General features: G+C 37.9%; 2 protein-coding genes across 2 annotated transcripts in view; one reads left to right on the top strand and one right to left on the bottom strand.

Moving 5' to 3' along the window:
* The window catches only part of TMEM59 (transmembrane protein 59), a 28,795-nt gene extending 17,206 nt beyond the window's left edge, over positions 1-11,589 (bottom strand). The window contains exons 1-4 of the mRNA XM_053693439.1: positions 11,435-11,589; positions 10,585-10,690; positions 6,315-6,409; positions 592-744 (exon numbers count right to left, since the gene is read on the bottom strand). Of these exons, the coding sequence (XP_053549414.1) occupies positions 592-744; positions 6,315-6,409; positions 10,585-10,690; positions 11,435-11,572 (492 nt within the window). The 5' untranslated portion in view covers positions 11,573-11,589. The remainder of the gene's footprint in view (positions 1-591; positions 745-6,314; positions 6,410-10,584; positions 10,691-11,434) is intronic.
* A 43-nt stretch (positions 11,590-11,632) lies between these two features.
* Positions 11,633-14,247, top strand: TCEANC2 (transcription elongation factor A N-terminal and central domain containing 2). The gene is made up of 4 exons (XM_053693990.1): positions 11,633-11,789; positions 12,480-12,621; positions 12,778-12,971; positions 13,559-14,247. The coding sequence occupies exons 1-4, from the start codon at positions 11,691-11,693 to the stop codon at positions 13,745-13,747; spliced, it is 624 nt and encodes a 207-aa protein (XP_053549965.1). The 5' UTR covers positions 11,633-11,690; the 3' UTR covers positions 13,748-14,247.
* The last annotated feature ends 2,408 nt before the right edge of the window (positions 14,248-16,655 follow it).

The raw sequence follows: 16,655 nt of genomic DNA, 5'->3' as shown, positions 1-16,655 counted from the left end.
AGCATACCATTTTTTTCACTATAATAGCACTTTATGTATTTGTCCTCTTTCAGTATCTGCACTATATAAAATAAAGAGATTCTGTACTATACAGATTTGTCATTAGGATCACTGTGCACAAGTAATGAGACTCTCACTGCCCCGTGATACTTGTGCTCAGTATCTGCACTATATAAAATAAAGAGATTCTGTGCTATACAGATTTGTCATTAGGGTGCACAAGTAATGAGACTCTCACTGCCCCGTGCTACTTGTGCTCCGTATCTGCACTATATAAAATAAAGAGATTGTGTGCTATACAGATTTGTCATTAGGATCACTGTGCACAAGTGATGAGACTCACACTGCCCCGTGATACTTGTGCTCTGTATCTGCACTATATAAAATAAAGAGATTCTGTGCTATACAGATTTTTCATTAGGATCACTGTGCACAAGTGATGAGACTCACACTGCCCCGTGATACTTGTGCTCTGTATCTGCACTATATAAAATAAAGAGATTCTGTGCTATACAGATTTGTCATTAGGGTGCACAAGTAATGAGACTCACACTACCCCGTGACATTTGAGAGCACACCTCCCAGTCATACCTGGAACACAATAATCCGCCCTGTGTCGGCCTGCATGTAGAACGTCCAGGAAGAGGTGATAAAACTGTGTGTAGAATCCATCATGTTACTCCAGAAAGATCTCACAGAAGTGATTGGAAAGAGCAGATGAATCTGTGGCATTAATGACTTTAGCTATAAATTTAAAAAAAAAGAATACAGATTATCAACATCACAGCCTGATCTTTATTCTCACTCTGATTTACACACATCCAGAAAAATGCTTGTACAATGGCTAAACAGCGGCTACGTTTGCATCACGTGCTAAATGACCAAGGAACATCATAGCTTATGGAAATCTAAATCGTTTACCAAGATTCAGATTTTATTTAGTTGTAAGACAGACACTGTACCATAAAGATGTAAGTGCAAAATACATTCTTATAATAGTTTAACCCTTTCATGACATTGTCAATTTGTCTACATCAGAACAACGATCGATTTAAATCATGCGATCGTGCACACAAAAGCGAGATTTTAATTATGGGATCGGGTCAGGGGGGCGTCCCTATGACGCTAGGCACGCCCTCCAGACCGCGATCACATCCAGGAAGCGCCGTTGGCTTCCGGACAGCCAAACGGCTAGGACATTCTATTCTGTCCTAACAGCGTTAAAGCCCAGCGCAGTTAGGACGGGATAGAACGCCATAACGGCTTTAAAAGGTTAATATGATTCAGATTTAATTTAGTTGTAAGACATTAGACACTGTACCATAAAGATATAAGCACAAAATACATTCTAATAATCATTTAATAAAATTCATATTTTATTTAGTTGTAAGACAGACACTGTACCATAAAGATGTAAAAACAAAATACATTCTAATAATCATTTAATAAGATTCAGATTTTATTTAGTTGTAAGACATTAGACACTGTACCATAAAGATGTAAGCACAAAATACATTCTAATAATCATTTAATAAGATTCATATTTTATTTAGTTGTAAGACATTAGACACTGTACCATAAAGATGTAAGCACAAAATACATTCTTATAATCATTTAATAAGATTCAGATTGTATTTAGTTGTAAGACATTAGACACTGTACCATAAAGATGTAAGCACAAAATACATTCTTATAATCATTTAATAAGATTCAGATTGTATTTAGTTGTAAGACATTAGACACTGTACCATAAAGATGTAAGCACAAAATACATTCTTATAAGCATTTAAAAATGACATTTTGAGAGCAAAACATTTGCATTGTTTTACAGTACAGGAATATACTCTGTGAAGTCTCTTATCTCCTCTGCTAAGGGACAGATAAGGAATTACTACTATACTGGTCAGGTAATTACTGTGTAGCTGTTGCTAGGCCAAAGATCTGAAGTCTGCAGGATTCACTCCAGACTATTTAGGGGCAGTGTTAAAACCCCACAATTTTTTTTAATTCTTTTTTTTCTGTGCAAAATGTTGTAGGGGAGTTAAAGGGACAGTATACACTCATTTTCATATAACTGCATGTAATAGACACTACTATAAAGAATAAGATGCACAGATACTAATATAAAAATCCAGTATAAAATGGTTTGAAAACGTACTTAGAAGCTTTCAGTTTAGCTCTGTTGAAAAGGCAGTTGGAAAGCCCACTGCAAGTGGGAAATAAGACACTCCCCCCTCCCCCTTCTTTTGCATATGAAAAGACCCTTTACACAAACAGGAGCAAGCTGGAGAAGGTAGCTGACGGTATTCAAATAAAACTTTGGGGCTTGGTTAGGAGTCTGAAAATCAGAGCAATAATCTTTAAAAATAAGAAAAATTATACATTTAAAAAAAAAAACAAAAAACCTTTATGGGCTTTATAAATAGATCATCTACAAAACATTTATGCAAAGAAAAAATGAGTGTATAATGGCCCTTTAAGTTTTGGGTTGTATATCCCTTTAGTGTACTCTCTCTGTATAATGATTGGTATCTCTGTATAGGTGTAATATTAACTTCCTGATATAAGCTACAACGCTGGTGACAGGTTACACCAGAGCACAGAGACGCAACTTGTGACAGATAAGAGTGACAGGTACCAGCATTAACTGCTTTGAGATAATCATTCCTCACCAGCTGATTTTTAAGTTCTGAGAATTATGTGAATAATACAGAGTTGAGGATCATGACTGGCCTAGTTAAAGGGACAGTATACCCAAAAATGTTATTCCCTTTAAATTGTTTCCAGTGATCAATTTTACCTGAAGGAGTGTATTAAATCCAGCAAATTGCCGGTGCAGTCTGCTGAGGCTTAGATACAAGGTAATTACAGAGATAAAACGTGTATTATAACTGCGTTGGTTAAGCAAAACAGGGGAATGGGTAATTAAGGGATTATTTATCTTTTAAAACAACAAAAATTCTGGTGCTGACTGTCCCTTTAAAGGGACATTCTAGCCCAAAACTTTATTTTATGCTTTAGAAAGAGCATGCTATTTTAAACAGTTTTCTAATTTACTTCCGTTATCTAATTTGCTTCATTCTCGCGATATAATTGAAAAGCAAATATAGATATGCTCAGTATCTGCTGATTGGTGACTGCACAGATGCCTCTTGCTATTGGCTCACCCATGTGCATTGCTATTTCTTCAACAAGGGATATCTAAAGAATGAAGCAAATTAGATAATAGAAGTAAATTGGAATGTTGTTTAAAATTGAATTCTCTATCTGAATCATGAAAGAAATATTTTGGATTTCATGACCCTTTAAGTATAAGCTATAGAAAAAGTTGTGTAAACATAGCAAGTAGAGAAATTAGAGTCCTAGTGGGGGTTAGGAGAGAATAGTAATAACATGTTAATTTTCAGTGGTTCTCTCTAAGTATCGGGCTTTGGTGTACAGACAGAGATAATATAAAGAAGCATGTATGTGTACAGAAAGTGAAAAAATAAGGAGATATGATTTCCCTGTAAAATCAGACCATTTTGATGGGTTCTAGTTTAAAAAACAGCTATTTCATATGCAAACATAAAGTTAAAGGGATAGTCTAGTCAAAATTAAACTTTCATGATTCAGATAGTGCAGGCAATTTTAAGCAATTTTCTAATTTACTCCTATTATAAATGTTTCTTTGTTCTCTTGTTATCTTTATTTGAATGTAAGCTTAGGAGCCGGCCCATTTTTGGTTCAGAACCTGGGTAGCGCTTGCTGATTGGTGTCTAAATGTAGCCATCAATCAGCAAGTGCTACCCAGGTGCTAAACCAAAGAGGGGCTGGCTCCTAAACTTCACTCCTGCGGTTTCAGATAAAGATACAAGCAGAACACAGAAAAATTGATAATAGGAGTAAATTAGAAAGTTGCTTAAAATTGCTGCTTTATCTGAATCAGGAAAGTTTAATTTTGACTAGACTATCCCTTTAAAGAAGCAATGTCTCATACATTCTATACTCTGCAACTGGAAATACATTAAAGGGACACTGAACCCAAAATTTTTCTTTTGTGATTCAGACAGAGCAATTTTAAGGAACTTTATAATTTACTCCTATTATCAATTTCTTTGTTCTCTTGCAATCTTTATTTGAAAAAGAAGGCACCTAAGCTATTTTTTGGTTCAGCACCCTGGAGAGCACTTGTTTATTGGTGGGTGAATTTATCCCCCAATCAGCAAGAACAACCCAGGTTGTTCACCAAAAATGGGCCGGGATCTAAACTTACATTCTTGCTTTTTAAATAAAGATACCAAGAGAATGAAGAAAATTTGATAATAGGAGTAAATTAGAAAGTTGCTTAAAATTGAATGCTATCTGAATCACGAAAAAAAAAAAAAATGGGTTCAGTGTCCCTTTAAGGGAAAAACTATTTTGCAGTACACTGTCCTTTAAAAGGACATGAAATCCAATTTTTTTTTTCATGATTCAGACAAACTGTACAATTTATTTCTATTACAAAATTGTATTTTTTTCTTGTGGTACGATTTGTTTACCCAGGTAGGTTGCACTCACGTATCTGCAGCACTATAAAGAATGCTTCTGACCACTAGATGGCGCAGTGAGCACAATGGATAACTGATAAAAGCATCCTTGCAAAACTACTGCTGTATAGTGCTCCATGCATAAGCACACAAGAGAACAAAGTAATTGTATAAAAAGTACATTAGAAAGTAGTTTTTTTACTCTACACTATGGGGTCGATTTAACAATACCTGGCAGACATGATACACTGTAGCGGATCATGTCCGCCAGACATCGCTGAATGCTGACAGCATACGTCTGCTAGCAGGGGGTGTCAATCAACCCGATCGTATTTGATCGGGTTGATTGCTGTCCGCCGCTCAGAGGCGGGGGACCAGTTAAGGAGCAGCGGTCTTAAGACCGCTGCTTATTAACTTCTGTTAATAAGCTCGCGCAGAAACAGGGGAATCATGATGGAAAAGAAAAAATTTGAGTTTTGTGTCCCTTTAATCAAAATTAAATACAACATCCCTTATAGTCTGTAAACAAAATGACTTTTACAAACAGGGACGGTAAAGATTTCTGCAGAACAACAAAAACTTCAGACTGAAGAGAACTAATCTCATACATATGATATAAGCCATTTGGTATAAGAAATTCAATACAAAGACCCTTTCCATTTGTCTGAAGATGTTTTTGTACAGCTCTTCTCCAATGTGCGACAATTTTGTTTTTTTTAGAATAACCTCTACCAGTGCTATGGAAATTTTGCAGTAATATACATATAAATTATAATAATAAATAATACTTTGTAGTGATTTTAGTTTTATAGACATATCTGAACTGCCTACTTCACACTGAGAGCAAGATTACAAGTAGCGCGTTAAGAGATTTCCGCATGATGTGGTATTTCACAATCAATTTCCATTGCGCATGCACCTTTTACGCAACAATCCTTTCTGTGCTCCAAGAGCTGTAGTTAACAGTTTTCCGCAACATAAAAGTTTCACAAAACACTTCAATAATACATTACAAAGTACAGTTACACTCATATTAACACTATCTAATAAAAAAAATATTGCACAGAAAAGTTATAAGGGCTCAAAGATAGGAGATCTCGGGTGTTAGAAAGAAAAAAAAGCTGATGCAGGGATTTTACATTGACATAAATACACGTATATAGAGAAACATGGATTTATATGTACAGAGATAGGTTTAACTATGAAGATAATGAAAATATTTTACATTACAATCTTATGCACAATAAACAATATCTCAATGGGATTTTCAATGCGATATTCGCATATAGATCTCGAGATAGCTAGACATATTTTCATACACATCTCACAATAGATATATCAGTCCAAATATCATCAAAAATATAGAGAAATATGTTTTTAGAAATAAATAGAGCATATTCCGTTGCGAAAACATTTTCGCAATATGAAATATTCACATTTTCATGTACAATTTTCAAGGAGAAAACACCATGGGCTTTGCGCAACATATTAGTTTTTTTTCTATTTGTTTCCTCCACTGACTTCAATGGGGAATACGTGAACGCACACACGATTACGCGGTTTGCATTACGCGACATAACGCGTGCACAAAATAAGTTATTTTGCAACTTATAATAGCTGCGCAACCCAAAATTTGAAAAAGCAATTACGCGTACGGTGTTTTCGCAACTGATTTGCAGCGCGACTTGTAATCTTGCTCTGAATGTTTATTACAGCACTCAAGCACAGAGACCAGACGTGCCAATCGAGTTATAAAGAAAACAGCAGAACAATGAGGATGACGTGAGCACATATTCTACTTACTTCTTCCTGTCTCTTCTCTGCAAATGGCATCTGACTGGTGCAGCCCATATTACAGGCGTACTGCTCATTAGGCTGCTGATAGGCCTCCATGCACGCTGCCGGGAAACAAACCAAAAATAAGAAATGTTCACCCACAGTGAGTGCCCATTAAATCCTACTACTAGCTGCTACAGTCAAAATAAACTAAATCAGGTCTAAATTTAGAAACCAGAATTTGATTCAGTTGCCTTGGGATAATGTGAAGTTGGCAGTGATATAAATCACTTTCTACAGCATTCCCAAACCAGCTCAGTCCTGCAGTTTAAAAAACAGATACAGAATGTTAGTGACATTTTAGATGGAGTTTAATCCATCAGTTGTAATGAAGTTGCGCTATAACTTACTTTTTAATATAGATATGAAATTCAAATACCCTGCGCTTCACCTCCCACTTAAAAAGTCAGTTTTTCTGTGAGCTAACGGTTTGAATTGTTGTCCAGTCAGCGCTCTCCCCATATGGCACTTTTGTTCTAGCTAGAGCGCTGATTAGAGAATAATTCAAACCTTTAGCTCATAGAAAAACTGACTGTTGAAGTGGGCGGCAGAGCGCAGGATAATTAAATTTCATATCTACATTAAAAAGTTATAGCGCAACTTCATTACATCTGATGAATACTCCATCTAAAATATCATTAACAATCCGGATCTGATTTTAAAAAGGGGAGAGTTTACCATCACTTTATTTGTGCACTGCGGCCACCTCACTGTTATTCCTGATAGCAACAATCTGCTCTAAAGTTTTTTTATACAATTTAACAGACAAGTAGAAGGTAAAGCCTAAACAATGCAGAAGTAGATATAAATAATGTGCAATATGCAGCCGCTTATGAGCCCTTTACACTTAGGCAGCACCACTGTCTGTGTGTATATATATATATATATATATATATATATATATATATATATATATATATATATATATATATCTCAACCTGTTTCTGTGTTCTAAACTAGTATTACATTATATTATTATACACACACATCTCTCTCTTATGGACTGAAGACAATAATTTGGGTCTGTTTGCTTAAAAACAATGTAATAATTTATAATTAACAGCTTAGAGGGCTAAAACATCTTAAAGGGCCACTAAATCCAAAATCTTTCTTTCATGATTCAGATAGAGAATAAAAATGTAAACAACATTACAATTTACTTCTATTATTTATTTTGCTTCATTTTTTAGATATCCTTAGTTGAAGAACAAGCAATGCACATGGGTGAGCCAATCACACGAGGCTTCTATGTGCAGCAACCAATCAGCAGCTACTGAGCATATCTAGATATGCTTTTCAGCAAAGAATATCAAGAGAATAAAACAAATTAGATAATAGAAGTAAATTAGAAAGATGTTTAAAATTGCATTATCTTTCTAAATCATGAAAGAAAAAATGTGGGTTTAATGTCCCTTTAAAGGAGGAGAAGAGTGGAGGAGTACCCTCTCACTTTCCCTAATTACATATGTGTGAACAATGCAAATGTATACACCATATACATGCACAGGGTATGACTAGTGAGCAAATGTCAGGGGAATCATAGAAAAGAAAATGCATAAAAATATACTCATTTGACAACAAAACATCATGCAGAATCTGTTGGTGCTTTACAAATAATAATTATACATTGCAAAATACTTTTTATATATGAAGTTGTAGTTCCATGCTGTTTCTAGTTTGTGTTTAAGGTCCCATGCTGTTTCTAGTTTGTGTTTAAGGTCCCTTTAAATTATTGTACATATATCTACAAACACCCTAGTATGGTTCCAAAAATGTTTGTGGCTAACTCCTTAGTATTATATCTGGCTTCTAAATTGGTTAGTCCTTGATTTTATCGAACTACTAAGTTATTAGCAACATGTGAAATTGTAGAGTGATTTTGTACTATGTTATCACCACAGCACTAGGTAACCCAGACAGACAAGAGAGCTGAAAAAATGACAAAACAAGCTGCACGGCTGGATCCTGCGACTAGACCTGCTGATTGGGTCAACGGCAGTTTCCGCTCAAGACAAACATTTATGTGTTAAAATACTGAACTGAGGCCCCTGTGTGTTAAGGAATTGTCCATCACTGCCCTAAAGAATGACAATGTAATTTATTTCACTATAATAGTCCCCTATATTGTATAACTGTGTAGGTGTTTAAAATCTAGGGAGCATCTCTCTCTCTCTCTATATATATATATATATATATATATATATATATATATATATATATATATATATATATATAATATTCATAGACAAATATGTATATATAGTACTGTGCAAAAGTCTCAGGCCACCATTATATTTGTTGTTTTAGCAATAGTATAATGACTATATATAATTATTTCTCAGTCTCTTTATTAGAATACAACCAGAAAATAAAGGACATTTGTATGCAGTATTAAAAAACAATAACAAATAAGAAAAAAACAGCTTCTATAAGCTAAAGTGGCAAGTATTTAGTGTAACCTCCCCTTACACTTGAGCAATAGCAGGAACCTGGCACTCGTAAACCTAAACGGCATGAAACCCTAATTAATGTCATTGCTAACACCTGTATTTGTCCTACTATTTCATGTCAAAATGACTGCTGTGGAAAAGGTCTATTACACCAGGTTTGTGCAAGACATGCATTACATAAACATGTGGTATAAGTTTAATTAATTGAAAGCTTGCTAATAAAACCAACTTTCGATCACATCATTCCATTCAAAATGCCAAAGGTCACAATGTTTGACAGGCATAAAATCATACTTTTTCATCAGCAAGGCCACTCTCAAAGGGAAATCAGCAAACTGGGTACTCAAGATGTGGTATTCAAGCTGTTATAAAGAAATTTGAAAAATCAGGAGAGGTCAAGGGCAAAAAAAGGACTGAAAGGCCAAGAAAACTTTCAAAATCTGATCAGAAGTTTCTCATAGTTTCTTCTTTGAGAGACCGGAAGAAGTCCAGCAAGGACCTGGCTTAGCACCTGGCAGCTTCCTTGGGATGCCAAGTTGAACCTTCTACAGTCTGAAGAAGCTTGATCAGGAATGGTCTTTGTGGAAGGGTAGCAGCCAAGAAACAACTTTTTCGAAAGGGGAACAGGGTGAAAAGGCTAAGATATGCTAACGCTCACAAAGATTGGAATGAAGATCAGTGGAAGAAAAAAAAAAAAAAAAAAGTATTATGGGGTGAAAAATCCAAGTTTTACATTTTTGGGTCTAATGCTTGACAATATGTGCGAAGAAGAGTTGGAGAGAGATGGAAGAATGAGTGCTTGCATTCTTTAGTGAAACGTGGTGGAGAGTCTGTCCTGGTTTGGGGCTGCATTTCTGCCAGTGGAGTTGGTGATATTGTCAGAATTGATGGGATGATGAATGCTAAAAAGTACAGACATGTTTTAATTCATCATGCCATTCCTTCTGGAAAGTGCCTGATTGGGAATGTTTTTTTTTTCCAGCATGATAACGACCCCACGCACACTGCTAATACAGTGAAATCATATTTAGAGAGAAAAACAGCTGATAAAACACTGACAGTCATGGACTGACCTCCACAGAGTCCAGACCTGAATATTATAAAGGCAGTATGGGATCACCCGGACAGAAAAAGAAATAAAAGACAACCTAAATCTAAAGAAGAATTCTGGGAAGTGCTGAAAGAAGCCTTTTATAATATACCAGAAGATTACTTCACATCAGTCTCCCCAAAAGAGTTCAAGATGTGCTTAGTGCCAAGGGAGGTCACAATAAATACTGACTTTTGCTTGAAGCCATTTTGTTCTGAATTTTTTTTTTTTTAATATTTTGTGTACTTTGTGTTTGTATCTTAATAAAGAGAGAGCGAAAAATATATATGGATGGCCATTAAAACTTTGCAAAAACAACAAATCTAATGGTGGCCTAAGACATTTGCATAATTCTATATATATATATATATATATATATATATATATATATATATATATATATATATACACACACACACACATATAATAACCCAATAAAAGTGTATTTGAATTTTACTGTGTTGAGGCCTAGAAAGGAACCAGCTACAGCTTTACAGTGGGGTGTGTGAAGCTAAAGCAGGGTGCCAGGGCCTAATTGTAAGGCTCAAGTTGCTCCCTGGTGCCGGGTTTGTCACGCTCTGTCATATGGGATGGTCCCATGGATTACAAATGCCAATGCTCTCGTCTGAAAAACCTTCAGTAATTCAGATTCACACCATTTAGTAACTCAGACCTGCTGAGTAACCACATAACCTACCAGAATCACACTCCTGTTTAGTCTTATTCAGGTCGTCTCCATCATCTACAAACTGACATATAGCGAAGAGCCGGCAGCCTCTGAGGCAGGCAAAATGCTCATCCTCCTAAAGAGAAGTTCAAGAGTTACTGCTGGGAAAACAAGGAAATGTGGGAGATTATCTTGGTGTAAGAACTAAATATAGAGGAAGGGGATTTTAAAAAAGTACGGAACTGGCCATTGGAGAAGTAACTTAGGGTGGTTGGTCTCTCACTGTCTATGGTGTGGGGTTTATTCTGACACTGCTGGGACCAGCAAACCAAGTAACACTCTTGTAAAGGGAGAGGGAAGTCAGCTGTTTTGCAAATGTTATTCCGTGCAGAGGGTGGATGATGTCACTCTTGGTAGCAGCCATTGTTATTCTAAGTATGGTTAGGGTCACTCTAGAAACTAACTGCGGTCCCTCTGAGCATGGTTAGGGTCATTCTTGAAAGTAGCTATGGTCCCTCTGGACATGATTAGGGTCACTCTGGGCATGGTTAAGGTCACTCTGGGCATGGTTATGGTACTGTTGGAGGCAGCGATGGTCACGCGGGGTGTAGTTAGCATTACTATGTGATTGGCCACTGTCATTCTCTTAGTATTATTTGGGAGTGGTAAAATAGGGGACCACATATTAGAATTGTCACTTTCCACAGGAATGGCGCTTTTGGTCTCTATGAGGGTGAGCAGCTGCTGTCACTCTGAGATAGGGATGCGGATATTGAACTAGTTAGACGTTTGTTGTCTCTATTCGTGACTCCCGAGCAGCTGCTGCCAGTGTATACGCGCTACTCGGTGTCCCGTGTACAAGGGCACCTGTCACCCTCACCTCGGGGTAGGTGTGCAGGCTGTATGTCCCCTCGCACACCCGCTGACAGCCCGAACTCTCCCCCAGAGCCCCGTCCAGAGCCGCCCGGGCTCCCGCAAACACAGCGAGCAACAACAATAACAACCGAAACGCCGCCATCTTGTTATTTAGTAATACTTCCTACTTCCGGTATGGGCGGCGCCTAAATGTCAACTTACTTTTTTACCATGCCGTGTTGTGTCATCATCATGCGCCTTATTGTCTCTCTTTATGGGAAATGGATAAGTTTGTTATCCGTCAGCCCAAGGGGGCGATACCCCAAGTGAGCAGCAGCCGAGAGAAAGGGAAGAAACAGAGTACCCTGCATGACCTCAAGGTAAGGGGGTCATGGGCTGTGGGTATTATCTGGTGACTTGAGGATTAAGGGAGGGTGGGATGTGGGTAATATTGGGTGGCCTGAGGGGGAGACTGGGCTGTGGGTGATACCGGGTGTCCTGAGGGGGAGACTGGGCTGTGGGGGATACCGGGTGCCCTGAGGGGGAGACTGGGCTGTGGGGGATACCGGGTGCCCTGAGGGGGAGACTGGGCTGTGGGGGATACCGGGTGCCCTGAGGGGGAGACTGGGCTGTGGGGGATACCGGGTGCCCTGAGGGGGAGACTGGGCTGTGGGGGATACCGGGTGCCCTGAGGGGGAGACTGGGCTGTGGGGGATACCGGGTGCCCTGAGGGGGAGACTGGGCTGTGGGGGATACCGGGTGACCAGCAGGGCCGGGGGGGGGAGCATGGTTGAACTTGCTTTAGATGTCAGTGAAGGTACCATAGGAAGCCCTACATACTCTGTGCCAGATCTAACCTGTAAATGTTATAGATATAAAGATACCAATACACAGGTTGGTTGGATTGAGGGTACTTCACATTATTCAGTGAGCACTGCCTTTTATGTGTGCGTAAGTTGATAAACTAAGAGGATTTGTGTCTGGGGTTTGAGGTAGGCAGAGTGGACACCCCTCACTTCTATGTGTGCACAGTTACACTGCTTACTTACACACTGCTGTCTTTCTTTAAGAGGGTTGTGGTTTTGGAAGATATAAAAAGATGGAAATGTATCCTGGAACTTCCTCACCAGACCAAAGCAAATTTACTAGACACTTTACTACAACTAAAGAAGAAAATTCCCTCTGAAGAAGTAATCAGATCAACAAAAATTGGTATGTAACATTTTGTATTGCGAAGGGGAGGTACTGCATAGTTTAATTCTCAAAGGGCTGTGAAAAATAAAGAAACGTTGAGTTGTTTAAAATAGTATACTCTGTCGTAATCGTGAGAATTTTTTTTGTGTTTCATGTGTCCTCTTGTTGCTCCAGGTGAAGCTGTGCAAAGACTACAAACTCACAGTGAGGCTGAAGTATCTGATCTTGCTTCTGAGGTTCATACTCAGTGGGAAACCTTTATAAATGAGAAGAAATGCAAGCCATCTATTGAAGTGAGAAGTGATGCGACTACAGAGAAATTGCGCAGCAATGCCAGACGACTGCTGTGTGAAGCACTAGATGTGGAGGTCAGACAAATGCACCTAAAAAATAAATTTATATATATATACACACACACACACACCCTATATATTTGTCTCTACAGTCACAGCATTCATTGTAGGAAGGGATGAAGCTACGGTGTTAGCGATAATCCATCTAATTCTGTAAACATTTTCTCAACCCACAAATCCTGTCACAGATCTAATTTAATTTTGTGGTTACCTTACGTTTAGATCCATGGGGCTGCACACCTACCTCTAGTAATGTGGCACAAACGCACCTGCAGGCTTTCATGGGGATTAAAGTGGGCATTTATGGGGTATACACCTACAGCAGTTTAAACAAATTTAGACCTGGGTAAATATACTGTAGGTTAGAGAAACCCATAGTCATGAATATTGTATCTACGCCTGCAGTAATTTGAGGTGCTGAGCCCAGTATGCAGATTGATATGCTTTCATGGGGTAGGGTTAGTGATTTTTCAGGTATCCATAAAGGTATGTGGCGCACATATACAAACTCACATTAGGGCTTCCATGTAAACAATTTCTCTAGTTAGGAAGGTGCCAATGTCAAATTTCTATTTAGATGTAAACTGATTAAATCCTTCTAGGTTGGTAATCCTCTGGCTGAATGTGTTGAACGAGAAGTTTTTCACCAGAGCTCTCGCCTGATTAATGTTCCGTATCGGAGGACAGTCCGTACTCTCGTATTCACGCTTAAGCACAAGCCTGACATTCGTTCTGAGCTCATGGATGGACTCCTACAAGTGAATGAGCTTGTAAAGAGGCACAAGAAATAATGTGCAGCCATACTGGACACATAGCATCTGCAAACGTTCCATGAACTAAGTTGCATTAATGACATTCTAAGATGCAGTCACTATGATATTTACAGAATTTTACTCCCATTGACACAATAAGTATTGTTACTCGTGTGCAGTTGGGTCAGTAGGAAGAATTTTTGTGTTAATTGGAAGGATTGTTACTCTGGTACTCTTGGGTCAGCAGGAAGAATTTTACTGATGGTTTTTGAGTTCATGGAGAGGATTATTATTCATGCTTTACTTTTAGTGAAGGATCAATATGTGAGGACCCTGGGAGATGATTATGTCATGGTCTACAGGATTGCATCTAAATTTAACAAGCTGCATTGGACTGTTATTTGCGAATGAGTTTTAAGAACACAGTGACACTCATCACAGAGTTTTATTTTATTTTTACATTTTAAAGGATATTTTTTTTATTGAAACATTTGTTTTTTTATTTTCTGTTACGTAAATAAACCTGCATAAAGTATTAATGTGATTGTATTTTTTTTTTAAATAAATGTAGTACTAATATTTATAGTACTGCAGTGCTGGGAAAATTAAAATGGGGTATAAAGGGTTCTTTGTATCTATAAAAAAAAAAACTATTTAAACATGTATTACAGTTAAAAAAAAAAAAAAAAAAAAAGCTGGTATATACAGCTCACACACAGCTGGTATATACGCAGATACTGCTCACACACACACACTGCTGGCAGATACTGCTCACACACACACACTGCTGGCAGATACTGCTCACACACACACACTGCTGGCAGATACTGCTCACACACACACACTGCTGGCAGATACTGCTCACACACACACACTGCTGGCAGATACTGCTCACACACACACACTGCTGGCAGATACTGCTCACACACACACACTGCTGGCAGATACTGCACACACACACACACTGCTGGCAGATACTGCACACACACACACACTGCTGGCAGATACTGCACACACACACACACTGCTGGCAGATACTGCGCACACACACACACACACTGCTGGCAGATACTGCACACACACACACACACACACTGCTGGCTGATACTGCACACACACACACACTCTGCTGGCTGATACTGCTCACACACACACACACACACTGCTGGCTGATACTGCTCACACACACACACACACACACTCTGCTGGCTGATACTGCTCACACACACACACACACACACACTCTGCTGGCTGATACTGCTCACACACACACACACACACTCTGCTGGCTGATACTGCTCACACACTGCTGGCCTGGTATATACCTCTCGCATACAGCTGGTATATAATGCTTACACAATGTTCCCGTACAGAGAGAAATTTTGTTTTTGAGCTTAAAGGGACAGTCTACACCAGAATCTTTGTTTTAAAAGATAGATAATCCCTTTTAACACCCATTCCCCAGTTTTGCATAACCAACACAGTTATTATAATATACTTTTAACCTCTGTGATTATCTTGTATCTAAGCCTCTCCCAACTGCCCCTTTATTTCAGTTCTTTTGACAGACTTGCAGTCTAGCCAATCAGTGCCTGCTCCCAGATAACTGCACGAGCACAGTGTTATCTATATGGAATACGTGAACTAACACCCTCTAGTGGTGAAAAACTGTTAAAATACATTCTGAAAAGAGGTGGCCTTCAAGGTCTAAGAAATTAGCATATGAACCTCCTAGGTTAAGCTTTCAACTAAGAATACCAAGAGAACAAAGCAAAATTGGCAATAAAAGTAAATTGGAAAATTGTTTAAAATTACATGCTCTATCTGAATCATGAAAGTTTATTTTGGCCTAGACTGTCCCGTTAAAGGGACAATCAACACCAGAATTTTTGTTGTTTTAAAAGATAGATAATCCCTTAATTACCCATTCCCCATTTTTGCATAACCTTCACAGTTATAATAAACTTTTTACCTCCTATAATTACCTTGTATCTAAGCCTATGCAGACTGCCCCCTTATTTCAGTTTTGTCAGACTTTCATTTTAGCCAATCAGTGCTCACTCCTCAGTAAATTCACGTGCATGAGCTCAATGTTATCTATATGAAACACATGAACTAACTCCCTCTAGTGGTGAAAAACTGACAAAATGCATTTAGATTAGAGGCGGCCTTCAAGGTCTAATAAATTGGCATATGAACTAAAAAAAACAAGAGAACAAAGCAAAATTGGTGATAAAAGTAAATTGGAAAGTTGTTTAAAATTACATGCGCTATTTGAATCATGAAAGTTTTTTTTTTGGACTTGACTGTCCCTTTAACATGTCTTGTTCAGCAGAACTATTGTTGCATCAGTCCCTGAGCAGTTGTTAGGGTTCAGTTGTTCAGAAATGCACTTTGTAAGTTTTCAAATCCAAATAAACGTTTTGTCAATAAAAAAATATTTTAACAAGTTTTTAAATAGAAAATACTTTAAAGGGACAGTAAAGTCACAAAAAACTTTCATGATTTAAATAGGGAATGCAATTATTACCAATTTTGCTTTGTTCTCTTGGTATTCTTAGTTGAAAGCTAAATCTAGGAGGTTCATGTGCTAATTTCTTAGACCTTGAAGACCGCCTCTAATCTGAAAGCATTTTGACAGTTTTTCACCACTAGAGGGCGTTAGTTCATGTGTTTCATATAGATAACATTGAGCTCTGGCATGTGAAGCTCCTAAGAGCAAGCACTGATTGGCTAAAAATGCATGTCTGTCAAAAGAACTGAAATAAGGAGGCAGTTTGCAAAGGCTTAGATACAAGGTAATCATAGAGGTAAAAAGTATATTATTATAACTGTGTTGGTCATGCAAAATTGGGGAATGGGTAATAAAGGGATTATCTACCTTTTTTAAACAACAAAAATTCTGTTGTTTACTGTCCCTTTAAGGTTTTAACATCCCTTTAACTCC

The sequence above is a fragment of the Bombina bombina genome, chromosome 10 (genome assembly GCF_027579735.1).
Source record: "Bombina bombina isolate aBomBom1 chromosome 10, aBomBom1.pri, whole genome shotgun sequence".
Taxonomy (NCBI): domain Eukaryota; kingdom Metazoa; phylum Chordata; class Amphibia; order Anura; family Bombinatoridae; genus Bombina; species Bombina bombina.
Note: the sequence above shows the minus strand (reverse complement) of the source record. Positions and strands in the feature narration are given on the sequence as shown.